Source organism: Garra rufa, chromosome 9, assembly GCF_049309525.1.
Source record: "Garra rufa chromosome 9, GarRuf1.0, whole genome shotgun sequence".
Classification (NCBI taxonomy): Eukaryota; Metazoa; Chordata; class Actinopteri; order Cypriniformes; family Cyprinidae; genus Garra; species Garra rufa.
In genome coordinates, this window is record NC_133369.1 from 763,958 (window position 1) to 777,031 (window position 13,074).

Consider the following 13,074-nt stretch of genomic DNA (forward strand, 5'->3'; position numbering starts at 1 on the left):
AGTCGAGGGAGGATATTCATCTTGATTAAACTTATCCTACCAAGCAGTGAAAGAGGAAGAGCTTGCCAACGGTTTAACTCTCTTTTCACAGTATGAATAATTGGAGCATAATTTAGTTTCCATAATTTATTTAAATCAGTTGACACATTAATCCCAAAATAAACAAATCCAGATTTTGACAATTTAAAGGGGAAATGAATTAATGATTTAGTATCAAAATTTCCTAACGGTAATGCTTCCGATTTGTTAAAGTTAATTTTGTACCCTGAGATTGCGCTAAATTCATCAAATAATGATAATATTGCTGGTATAGATAATTCAGGTGAGGATAGAAATGACAAGATATCATCTGCATATAGTTCAATTTTGTGCTCAACACCCCTCATCGATATACCCTTTATATCTCTATTCTGTCTAATAGCCTCTGCTAGAGGTTCTAGAGCCGGCGCAAATAAAAGAGGGCTCAGCGGACGGCCCTGTCTGGTGCCCCTAGCAAGCGGAAAAGAATCTGACCATAGACCATTAGTAATAACACAAGACGTAGGAGAATGGTAAATAGTTTGAATCCATTTTAGAAATTCACCCTCTATACCGAATCTCTGCAAAGCCTCAAACAGGTAGCCCCACTCAACCCTGTCAAAAGCTTTCTCTGCATCTAAAGATACAGAGATCACCTCACAGTTCTGTTGGTTGGTATACTGTATAACATTCAAGAGTCTCCTTATATTTGTGATAGAAAAACGCTTCTGTATAAAGCCCGTCTGATCTGGGTTTATAAGGTTAGGAAGAACCACCTCAAGTCTTCTGGCCAGCAGTTTAGAGAGTATCTTAGCATCAACCCCAATTAAGCTAATGGGTCTATAGGAGCTACATAAATCGGGTGGTATATTCTTTTTAAGAATTAAGGAAATATTTGCCAAATTTAAAGTGGGCGGAAGCTGACCATTTTTCAATGAATCGGCAAACATTTCAGTTAGTGATCCTACTATTTCTTTTCCCATTTTTTTATAGAATTCTGGGCAAAAACCATCTGGCCCAGGGGCCTTCCCTCCCCTTAGAGAATTTATGGAATAAAGAACTTCCTTTTCTGTAATTGGCTTACAGAGGTCTGCTTGCTCTTCCACTGTAATAGAGGGAAGTCTAATGTTATCAAGAAAAAGGTTCATCCTTTGCTCTGTCGAATGGCATTCTGATAAGTAAAGATTTTGATAATATTCTTTCATAATTTTATTAATGTATTTGTTTTCAAACCTATGAACCCCAGAGGTATCCCTTAAGGATGAGATTACATTAAGTCAAGTCAAGTCACCTTTATTTATATAGCGCTTTTAACAATACAGATTGTGTCAAAGCAACTGCACAGTATTTAAACAGCACCATAGTGTGTAAGTAACGCATTATTGTAAATAATCAATTTTCAGTTAAAGGCTGTTCATCAATGAATTCAGTGATATCATCGTCAGTTCAGTTCAAATATTATACGATATCGCTGGAAAGTATCGCTGATTAGTCTCTATCCTCCCCCTAGCCAGCCGTGCAAGAAGACGGCCAGGTTTATTCCCTGACTCATAAAGTGTGTGTCTTGCAAAAAAAAAGAGAAGATTCAACCTTCTTGGTTAGTAGCTGATCTAAAGCCAAACGGGCTGCGTTAAGCTGTTGGGACACACCTCTGGATAGTAACAATTTAAAATCTCTCTCCAAAGACTTAATTTTCTTTTCAAGTTCCACTATATTTTTCATTGCTGCTTTCTTTTTGGCTGAGGTGAAAGATATAATTACACCTCGCAAATAGGCTTTTGCTGACTCCCATAAGACTGACGGAGTGATCTCAGGAGCTTTATTAATTTCAATAAAAATTTTCCATTGTTGTTTGAGAAAATGCATAAATTTAGGACAGCTCAGTAATGAGGGGTTAAGTCGCCACTGTCTACTACATGGGTCTCTGTAGGGAGGACAGACTATTATTGTAATGGGAGAGTGGTCAGACAAAGTCCTAATCCCAATGGAGTTATCCACTGTTCTATCCAATAAATCCTGCGATACTAAAAATAGATCGATACGTGAAAATGTTTGATGGGGCTGAGAGTAAAAAGTATAATCTTTCTCCCTCATATGAGATAACCTCCAAACATCAAACAGTTCCAAATCCTTGCAAAATTCCAAAAGCCTAAGACTTTTCTATAACTGATTTTTCAAATGTAAAGGAAAGATTTTTATGAAGAAGAATCGCAACTTCCCTACTATTGGACTTATACGAAGAAAAAAAAACTTGGCCAACCCAGTTTCTACGCAACTTCATATGCTCTATATCAGAGAGGTGGGTTTCTTGCAACAATGCAATCTGACATTTCTCCTTCTGAAAAAAAGAAAAGTTTTTGCCTTTTAACAACATGGTTAATACCTTTTACATTAAGGCTAATAAATTTAAGATCACTCATAATCAAATTATACCAATATATTTAAATTGGCTTAATAATACAGAAATCCAAATGTGAAAGGGTTTTGGGTTGTTGGAACAGTACAGCGAATGGTCATAATAAAGAACAAAAAAACACACAAAACAAAACAAAACCATAACCACCCCAACCCTTTACCAGAAACCAATACAAACATAGTTTGATAAACACCTTCCGCCCCCACAGCCAAACTTAAATGCAAATAGGTAGAGAACGTGAAAAAAGTAGCCACATCACACACCGAAAGACGGAGTATAACTCTATCTAACCCCCCCACTCCCATCGCGCAAAAGCTTGCATAACAATAACTATGCAGCAATAAAATATGAGCCCTAGGCCAGACACCTCAAATGGAAAAAAATAATAACATCGTTCGTTACAGAACAATGAGAATTCGAGTAAAATAAAAAAGAATAAAAAAAAAGTCTTTAAGTGCGCCATAAATCACTCAACACAAATTCAGCGCAGAACAGGTGAAGAGTCAGCAACAAAGTCTTTAAATGAACCGTGAAAAGTGTCTTTAAAGTACCTATCTGTCCACATATTTACCTAATGTGTAAAAAAAGGGACACTGCGCTCCTCCCATCCGTTCGTGTAAACAGCACAATGTTAGTCCAACCCGCTCAAAAACGCCTGGGCATCTTCTGCACAGCTGAAGGAGTAGTCTGATCCGTTAAAGTTGAAACAGAGGTTAGCAGGGCAGCGCATCACGAAACAGACTCCTCTTTGAATAAGCTGACCGCAGACTTCGTTGTATGCCCTTCTCGCCTCCCTTACCTTGACTGACAGATCCTGTGTGATAAAAATGTCGCTGCCCTCATATGTGAGATGATCCTTCTTCTTAGCAGCGGCCAGTATTTTAGTCTTGTCCGAGTAGTTATGAAGCTTGATCAACACAGGACGTGTGCGGTTTGGTTTGAGCGGACCGAGTGTTCTATGCGCCCGGTCAATTTTAACAGCGGCATTTTTAGTTTCAATTCCCAACATCTTAGGCAGCCAAGTCTGGAAAAATTCAACAGGTCTGCGACCCTCCGCGCCTTCTTTCAAGCCTATGATGCAAATATTATCTCGCCGGCTGCGATTTTCGGCGTCCTTTGCTCTCTCCGAGAGGGACTGCACTGTTTTTTCCAGCGCTGCTACCTTATTGTGAAGTTCCGCCACTTTGTCTTCAGTCTGGGAAACACGACTCTCCGCCTCCATGATACGCTTTGTGTTGTCCTCTAAACGGGTTGCAATTGAGTCTAACGTCGACTCAAAACGAGCAAATTTGTCGTCCAGGAAGGCACTTAAATTTTCAGTTACAGCCTGTGCTAGGCTGGACTGTTCAACCAGGAACCGCCATCTTTATTACCTTGATTAGCGGCCGATTGGCCTTTCCTTGTCGTGTGGCCCCGCCTAGTTTCTTGCTGGGAGGCGGCGGGACCGGTTCCCGACATGGTTAGGGATAAAATGCCCGAAACTGAAGTGAAACAACCACGCAGTTCGATGTAAATAAAGTGAAAATAGCGCGATGGTCGCGGGAGCTCAGCGAAACCGTGCCACTTAGATCAAGAGCATCACGTGACTCCCGGACTGTGTCAGTGTTAGTAATCACTCTGTTGCTCTCAGACAGACGGAGGCGTTTATTCACTGTGTTCAGATCCAGAGTGAGCTGATGGGAATTTGATGGGGATAAAACACATCAGAATCAGGAATTATGAATCTGTTTGATCTTTTCATGTAGCTGAACTCTTCATGTTCTCACTCTCCCGGACAAATAAGGATTTGTCACGTTCTGCTGCTCTGTGTTTCATGGAAACCTAGCTGAACGCGGCTATACCGGACAGCGTGAATCATCTACCGGGATATCAGCTGTTCAGAGGTGACTCAGAATCAACGGGGAAATTGTGCTTTTACATCAATGAGAGGTGGTGTACTGATGTAACAGTGTTAAAGAAAATATGCTGCTCTGATGTTGAAGCGCTTTTCATTAACTATTCGCCGCGAGAGTTTTGCTCGTTCATTCTCGTGAGCTTGTAGATTCCACCACAATCGCACGTAAGCCTGGCATTTCAGAAACTCGCTGATCACATCACAGAGACAGAACAACAACACCCGGGCTCTATTTTAATCATTCTTGTGGATTTTAATAGAGCAAATCTCTCCCGTGAACTGCCAAAATACAGACAGCATGTTACATGTCCCACCAGAGACAGTAATATATTGGACCACTGTTACACCACAATAAGGAATGCATATCACTCCGTCCCACAGGCAGCTTCGGGACTCTCTGATCACTGCCTGGTTCATCTTATACCAACCTACAGGCCAAAACTTAAATCTGCTAAACCTGTAGCAAAGTCTGTAAAGAGATGGACCAGCGAAACAGAGCAGGTTTTACAGGCATGTTTGGAATGTACTGATTGGAGTGTTTTTGAAGCTGCTGCCTCCGATCTGGACGAGCTCACAGAGACTGTTACTTCATATATCAGTTTCTGTGAAGATGTGTACATTCCTACCAGGACTCGTTTAACTTAGTTTAACCATGGTTCACTGCAAAACTTAGACAGCTCTGTCACGCTAAAGATGATGCTTATAGGAAAGGGGACAAAGTCTTGTATAAACAGGCCAAATACACACTGGAAAAGGAGACCAAAGTGGCAAAGAGAAATTATTCCGAAAAGATAAGGAACCAATTTCATTCTAGAGACTCTTCAACAGTTTGGAAAGGTCTAAAACACATCACCAACTACAAGACACCATCCCTCAGCACTGTGGAGAATCAGCAACTCGCAGAACTGGCTCTGAATGAGTTCAGTATTGTAGGTTTGAAGAAACACCATTTACACCTTCAACAACACCCCTGTCCCCCACTCCTGCAACTCACATTCAAATCAGTGAAGATGAGGTGCGCCAGGTCTTCAAAAAGAACAAAAGAAGAAAGGCACCAGGCCCTGACGGTGTGACACCAGCCTGTCTGAAAACCTGTGCTGATCAGCTGGTCCTTCAATAGGTCTCTGGAGTTGTGTGAAGTCCCCGCCTCTCTCAAACGCACTACAATTATCCCCATACCAAAGAAACCCAAAATAACAGGACTTAACGACTACAGACCTGTGGCGTTAACATCTGTCGTCATGAAGTCGTTTCAAAAACTGGTTCTGGCTTATCTGAAGGACATCACCGGACCCTTACTGGACCCCCTGCAGTTTGCTTATCAAGCAAACAGGTCTGTAGATGATGCAGTGAACATGGGTCTACATTTCATACTGCAGCATCTGGACAAATCAGGGACTTGTGTGAGGATCCTGTATGTGGACTTCAGTTCAGCCTTCAACACTATCATCCCAAACCTCCTTCTGCCCAAACTAACTCAGCTCTCTGTGCCCACCTCGGCCTGTCAGTGGATCAACAGCTTCCTGACGGACAGGCAGCAGCTAGTGAGGCTGGGAAAATTCTCATCCAGCACCCGTACTATCAGCACTGGCGCCCCTCAGGGTTGTGTCCTCTCCCCACTGCTTTTCTCTTTGTATACTAACGACTTTTCCTCTAAAGACCCCTCTGTCATGTTCCTGAAGTTTGCAGACGACACCGCACTTATCTGCCTCATTCAGGATGGTGACGAGTCTGCTTACAGACAGGAGGTTAAAGAGCTGGCTGTCTGGTGCAGTCATAACAACCTGGAGCTCAACATGCTCAAAACTGTGGAGATGATCTTGGACTTCAGGAAAAAAAACACTGCTCTCCCCCCACTCACCATCATGAACAGCACCGTAAACGCAGTGGAGTCATTCAGGTTTCTTGGCAACACCATCTCACAGGACCTGAAGTGGGACATTCACATAGACTCCATTGCTAAAAAGGCCCAGCAGAGGCTGTACTTCCTCCGCCAGCTGAGGAAGCTCAACCTGCCACAGAAACTGCTGAAACAATTCTATTGTGTCGTCATTGAATCCGTCCTCTGCACTTCAGTTACCATCTGGTTCAGCTCAGCTACCAATTCTGATCTCAGAAGACTACGTCGAATAGTCCGGACTGCTGAACGAATCATTGGTACAACCCTCCCTACCCTTCAAGATCTGTACTTATCCAGAGTATGAAAAAGAGCTGTCAAACTTACTCTGGACCCCTCACATCCAGCACACTCGCTTTTTGAACTGATACCATCCGGTCGGCGCTACAGAGCACTAAGCACTAGAACGACCAGACACAAAAACAGTTTCTTTCCTCATACCTGGCATACCTCATTCTGATTCTGATTCTGATTAAATTAAGATTATATACAATGATGAAATTGAAATTCCAAGTCATTTACATATTTAAATCACTGATCTATAATAGATTTAAATTATTAACAAGCTATAACCTGAAAAAATCCCACAGTTCAGTTAACAATTAAATGCATGATCAAAAAAAAAAAAAAAAAAAAACAGGGACTTGTGACAGTGGGAGAAAAAAACACAAAACACTGAAAAGGGTTGGAGCTCCATTAGGGTGAATATTGAGAATGATTTATTAACGTTCATCATTTGAATTACAAATATGACAGTAATAATAAAATGATTGATTTGACACTACATTAAAAACAAAATCAACACAATCAGAGAAAAGCACAGAAACACATGGTCACTCAGCAGGACTCACATACTGATCTAGTGTCTATATGAGGATTTATTACACAGATTTATTCTGAGAAGAGAAAAGAAGAGACTCTATAACATCTCACTGTTACGGATTGATCGCGCAGCTCAAAGCATTATGGGTTGAATCTCTCGTCAATCTATTTTGATATATCAACACAGTTTCACTGATGATTTATAAACCCAAAACCCAGGATAGAGCGGCTGAGTGAATGTGGTGTGGACTGTGTGGATGAGGCTCATTGTGTCAGAGACGCTGTAGAAGGACAGAGTTCCTGCACTGTGATCCACAAACACTCCTATTCTACTGCTGATGGACTCTACAGGGAGAACAGTCCGTATGTTATTGTGTCTGAATGTGTATTTGTTAGGAAAGCAGATCAAACTCCAGGACTGATCATTTTTTCCAAACCGACACTCATAACCTGATCCCTTCCTGCTGATGCTCTTATATGACACTGATATAGACACACTAGTCCCCCTCCACTCCAGCTCCCAGTAACAGCGTCCACACACACTCCCTCTACACAACACCTGACGATAATAATCAAATCTGTCTGGATGATCAGGATATGACTGGACTGTGGAAGCCTCAGTAATCACTCTGTTGCTCTCAGACAGATGGACGTATCTATGTACTGTGTTCGGATCCAGAGTGAGCTGATGGGAATCTGATGGAGATAAAACACATCAGAATCAGGAATTATGAATCTGTTTGATCTTTTTTTCATGTAGCTGAACTCTTCATGTTCAGTGTATCATCAGTGTCTCAGTACAGATGAGCAGATATCCTGTGCAAATCATTATTTACATCATCAATATAAAAACTCTTCTTTCACCTTCTACAGAAAGAACATGAACACACTCAGTGAGTTTTTCTGCTTGTTTTCTTACTGACTTACATTGTAGGAAGTCGTTCCTGGTCCTGGGAGCAATGTTGGTGAATGTGACTGTGGAAATCAACAGACATGAACAGTGTGATTCTCATGATCCTGCATCCATTTCTAAGACATTTCTAATATGATGTTCTCCATGATATGAGATGATGATGGACTCGTTTTTGAGAGCAGAGGAATCTCCAGGATATTACCTCTGTCTAAGATCTTCTTGAGCTCCTCTTTGCAGAAATCCTCCAGTTTGTCTCTCAGATGATGGACAGATTTTCTCAGTTCATCAGAAGAGAAAAGAGAAATGAAGGGATTGTCATTTCCGTCTGTAGATTCAGGAGGTGCTGAGAGAAACTGGAAACTCTACAGAAGACAGAAATCAAAACTCATCAACTCCACACTTCACCCAATAAAACTACTATACTATAAAAGAATAAAATGTCATCAGCATGCACTAGTGGTAAACAAAAAGAACATAATGAATCACACATTGACAGTTGTAGTTTCTATATGTGCTTTTGCACGATTGTTTCACAATCGTTTTGTTTTTGTTTTGATTTTCTTTTTCTTTTGTCTGGGACAGCAGAAAATCGCTCTGTGCAACTCACCTTAATCTAGCACTTTCACAGCATGAGCTTCTTTCTTCATATATGCAGAAATTACATTAGATCTACAGATTCTAGTATTTGACACTTACACTTTATGTGAACAATAGCTTGGATGAAAAAACATCTGCTAAGAACATAAATGTCCATCTAACAGCTCAGTCTCATTGTAGGGTTGAGTAGATTTCTTAAGGAAAAGTAGCTCAAAGGCTATGATTAGACTTACCATTATTTATAACTTTAGAGCAGTTTGAGTCATTGAAACTTCAAAAGGACCCTTAAGACACAATCAGGTTTGGTTTGGTTTCTATACATTGAAGCAATGCATGTTTGGGGTCTTCATGGTCAAACTTTATCAAGGTTTGAGAATCACCTGATCCAATTTTGACGAACGTCACTCAAAACCAGTACTATCACATTCACTTATTTTACTGTAACGTAATAAATCAAAGGCAAAAATTTGGTAAAGTTTTGAAATGTTGGTGGCGCTAGTAGTGTTTGACAGCAGTATGTATCTTCCAGAAGAATAAGCTCAGAGAAACGATCCCTAAGAGTTTCCCAAAACTGAAAGCCATTTGTAAGCAGCATCTCTTTCAGAAGAAGATGATCAATGAAAGTCTGACTGATGATTATATTATAAGACACTCATAAAATGTTTCTTTATGAGTCTGGTGTCACAGCAGGATCTGACTCAAGTCCACTATGATCCTGTTCTTCTAGATCTCTGTTACCTGCAGGAACTGGATGTGATCCTGTGTGTGTGAAAGCTGCTCCAGCTCAGCGTCTCTCCTCCTCAGATCATTGATCTCCTGCTCCAGTCGCTCCAGTCGTCCTTCAGCTCGATCCATTGCTTGCTTTTCCTGATCTCTGATCAGCCGTATCGGCTCAGAGCAGCTTTTCTCAATGGAGTGGATGAGCTCAGTAAAGATCCTCTCACTGTCCTCCACTGCTGTCTGTGCAGAGCGCTGTTAGGACACACAGTGATTCAGGCTTCAGTGGGACTGAAAGAGACAAGAGAGTCTGAACTGAGACTGAGACAAACTTCTCTTCTTCTCCAGACTCACCTTATGAGGCTTCAATGCCTCTCTCAGCTGCTGAAGATCTTTCTCTCTCTGCTGGATTCTCTGCTGGAACGTCTTCTGCGTCTCCTTCAGCTGCTTCTGCAGGACAAACGGATGATAGTGAATGTCACAGAAAACTACTGACACCAAATCATCAAGTGAACAGATGAATCCAGTAAACATAGGACTGATAACTAATGGCTGTAGGTTCAAACTCCAGAAGGGTTATGAATATTAAGGCCTGTTTCACACTGTAAGTGTAAGTATCATGAAAGTGAAACTGACACAGACATGCTGACAGTTTTTCTGTGTAATTAAGCTGCAGTTCTACACAGAAAATAAACCGATTATCGAATCACTTCACTGAGTAATAACTTGATCGCTAGTTTTAAATACCTGTTTCTCTGTCCTCTGTGCCGCAGCTGATACAGTGTCGTGGTTTTTATGTTCATCCATCGTACACAGCACACATATACATTTGTGATCAGTGCGACAGAAAACCTCAAGGATCTTCTCATGTTTCTGGCAGATCATCTCCTGCAGTCGTCCAGTGGCATCAGTCAAATTGTGTCTCTTTCCTTTAAACCAACTCTCATGTTGTTCAAGGTGATTCTGACAGTAAGAGTTCAGACACATCAGACAGGACTTGACGGCTTTGTGTTTTCTTCCAGTACAGATGTCACACTCCACATCTCCAGCTCCAGACAAACAGTCAGCAGGACGTTTCCTCTTCTTCAGTTTCTCCACCAATTCAGTCAGCATGGTGTTTCTAGCTAAAGCAGGTCTTGGACTGAAGGTCTGTCTGCACTGAGGGCAGCTGTAGACTCTCATCTGATCCTCCTGATCCCAGCGCTCTGTAATACAGCTCTTACAGTAACTGTGTCCACAGGGAATGGTCACTGGATCTTTAAGGAGATCCAGACACACTGAACACTTAAACTCATCCTGAAAAACTCTGGCTTCTGCCATTTCACTGCTTGAATACAGAGACTCAAACACACAACAGCTCAACCACACTTCAGTTTCTCTTTCTCTGAACACGTGTTTCCTGGTTCTGTGTTTGAGGTACGCAGTGTAACGGAATTACATAATTTAATTACAAAATAAATGCAATTGTAAGTAGTTGTTACTGAGAAAAATGTATAATTAAATACAGATACTTATGAAAATGTTACCAATTACAAATGGGGTTACATCAGATTATCTTCACACAAACACACAGGTTTGTTTTTGGAAATTGTGGGGACTTTCCATAGACTTCAAAAAAAAATTATACTGTACAAACTATATTTTCTACCACGCTACACCTAAACCTTGCCCTCACAGGAGACCCATTTTTACTTTCTCAAAAACAAACAAACAAACAAAAAAAAACTATGATTTATAAGCCTTTTAAAAAGTGGGGACATGGGGCAATGTCCATATACACTGACCAAAATTATCAACGCAACACCTTTTTTTTTGCCCCCATTTTTTATGAGCTGAATTTAAAGATTTAAAGACTTTTTCTATGTACACAAAAGGCCTGTTTCTCTCAAATACTGTTCACAAATCTGTCTAAATCTGTGTCAGTGAGTACTTCTCCTTTGCCGAGATAATCCATCCACCTCACAGGTGTGGCATATCAAGATGCTGATTAGACAGCATGATTATTGCACAGGTATGTAACCATACTCAGAATTTTCAACAGCTTGAAATTTCATGTCATTTACAGGTTTTATCCACTTATCTATAATAGAATAAATTGTTAACAAGCTATAACCTGAAAATGAAAACAAATTCCACAGTTAACAATTAAATGCACAACAATAAAAACAGTGATTCAAAAGAACACAAAACACTGAAAAGGACAGTCGTAACAAGGTGAATAATGAAAATGATTTATTGACTATGATCATTTGAACTGAAAGATCATTTTGATATTAAATAATATAAATTAATGATGTGACACTTAATAATTCTGAAACATCATATTAACTTGTGGAAAATGGGCATCCTATGACCCCATTAACATCAGAAGCATCATACTATGTATGTGTGTGTGTGTATATATATATATATATATATATAGAGAGAGAGAGAGAGAGGGAGAGAGAGTATGATTTTGTAGTCATAGACTCCAAGGACATTTTTATATCTGAGAAACTAATAGTTTAACACATTAAACATCTATTCTCGAACTTACTAATAAACATGGTCTAAACATACACTCAGTATAAACACTTTACATCCGATTTTTATACGATGAATTAAATTAGATTTGAAGAAACACCATTTACACCTCCAACAACACTCCTCTCCCCCACTCCTGAAATTTACATTTAAATCAGCAAAGATTTGGTGCACCAGGCCTTCAAAAAGAACAAAAGAAAGGTGCCAGGCCCTGACGGTGTGACACCAACCTGTCTGAAAACCTATGCTGATCAGCTAGCCCCCATCTTCTCACAGATCTTCAATAGGTCTCTGGAGTTGTGTGAAGTGCCTGCCTGCTTCAAATGCTCGATAATCATCCCCATTCCAAAGGAACCCAAAATAACAGAACGTAATGACTACAGACCTGTGGGACTAACATCATGAAGTCATTAAAAAAACTGGTTCTGGCTTATCTGAAGGACATCACCGGACCCTTACTGGACCCCCTGCAGTTTGCTTATTGAGCAAACAGGTCTGTAGATGATGCTTTGAACATGGGTCTACATTTCATCCTGCAACATCTGAATAAATCAGGGACTTGTGTGAGGATCCTGTTTGTGGACTTCAGTTTGGCCTCCAACACTATCATCCCAAACTTCCTCCTGCCCAAACTAACTCAGTTTTCTGTGCCTACCTCTCTCTGTCAGTGGATCACCAGCTTCCTGACACACAGGCAGCTTGTGAGACTATGAGGCTGGGAAAATTCTCATCCAGCACTGGCGTCCCTCAGGGTTGTGTTCTCTCCCTGCTGCTCTTTTCCCTGTATACTAATGACTGTACCTCTAAAGACCCTGTCAAGCTCCTGAAGTTTGCAGACGACACCACACTTATCGGCCTCATTCAGGACGGTGACGAGTCTGCTTACAGACAGGAGGCTGAAGAGCTGGCTGTCTGGTGCAGTCATAGCAATTTGGAGCTCGACACGCTCAAAACTGTGGAGATGATCAAAGACTTCTGGAGAACCCCCTCCACCTGCTCTCCCCCCACTCACCATTATGAACAGCACTGTAAACACAGTGGAGTCATTCAGTTTCCTCGGCAACATCATCTCTCAGGACCTGAAGTGGGACATTCACATAGACGTGAAAAAGCCCTGCAGAGGCTGTACTTCCTCTGCCAGCTGAGGAAGCTCAACCTGCCACAGGACCTGCTAAAACAGGTATACTCTGCCATCATTGAATCTGTCCTCTGAACTTCAATTACCATGTGGTTCAGCTCAGCTACCAATTCTGATCTCAGAAGAAAACGTTGGATAG

At 41.0% G+C, this 13,074-nt stretch overlaps 1 protein-coding gene across 1 annotated transcript; it reads right to left on the reverse strand.

Moving 5' to 3' along the window:
- Window positions 1-7,112: 7,112 nt before the first annotated feature.
- On the reverse strand, window positions 7,113-10,618 carry LOC141342135 (E3 ubiquitin/ISG15 ligase TRIM25-like). Its single transcript, XM_073846524.1, has 6 exons — window positions 10,022-10,618; window positions 9,629-9,724; window positions 9,296-9,529; window positions 8,163-8,322; window positions 7,975-8,022; window positions 7,113-7,743 (listed from the first exon to the last, which is right to left on the reverse strand). The coding sequence occupies exons 1-6, from the start codon at window positions 10,592-10,594 to the stop codon at window positions 7,226-7,228; spliced, it is 1,629 nt and encodes a 542-aa protein (XP_073702625.1). The 5' UTR covers window positions 10,595-10,618; the 3' UTR covers window positions 7,113-7,225.
- Between the last annotated feature and the right edge of the window lie 2,456 nt (window positions 10,619-13,074).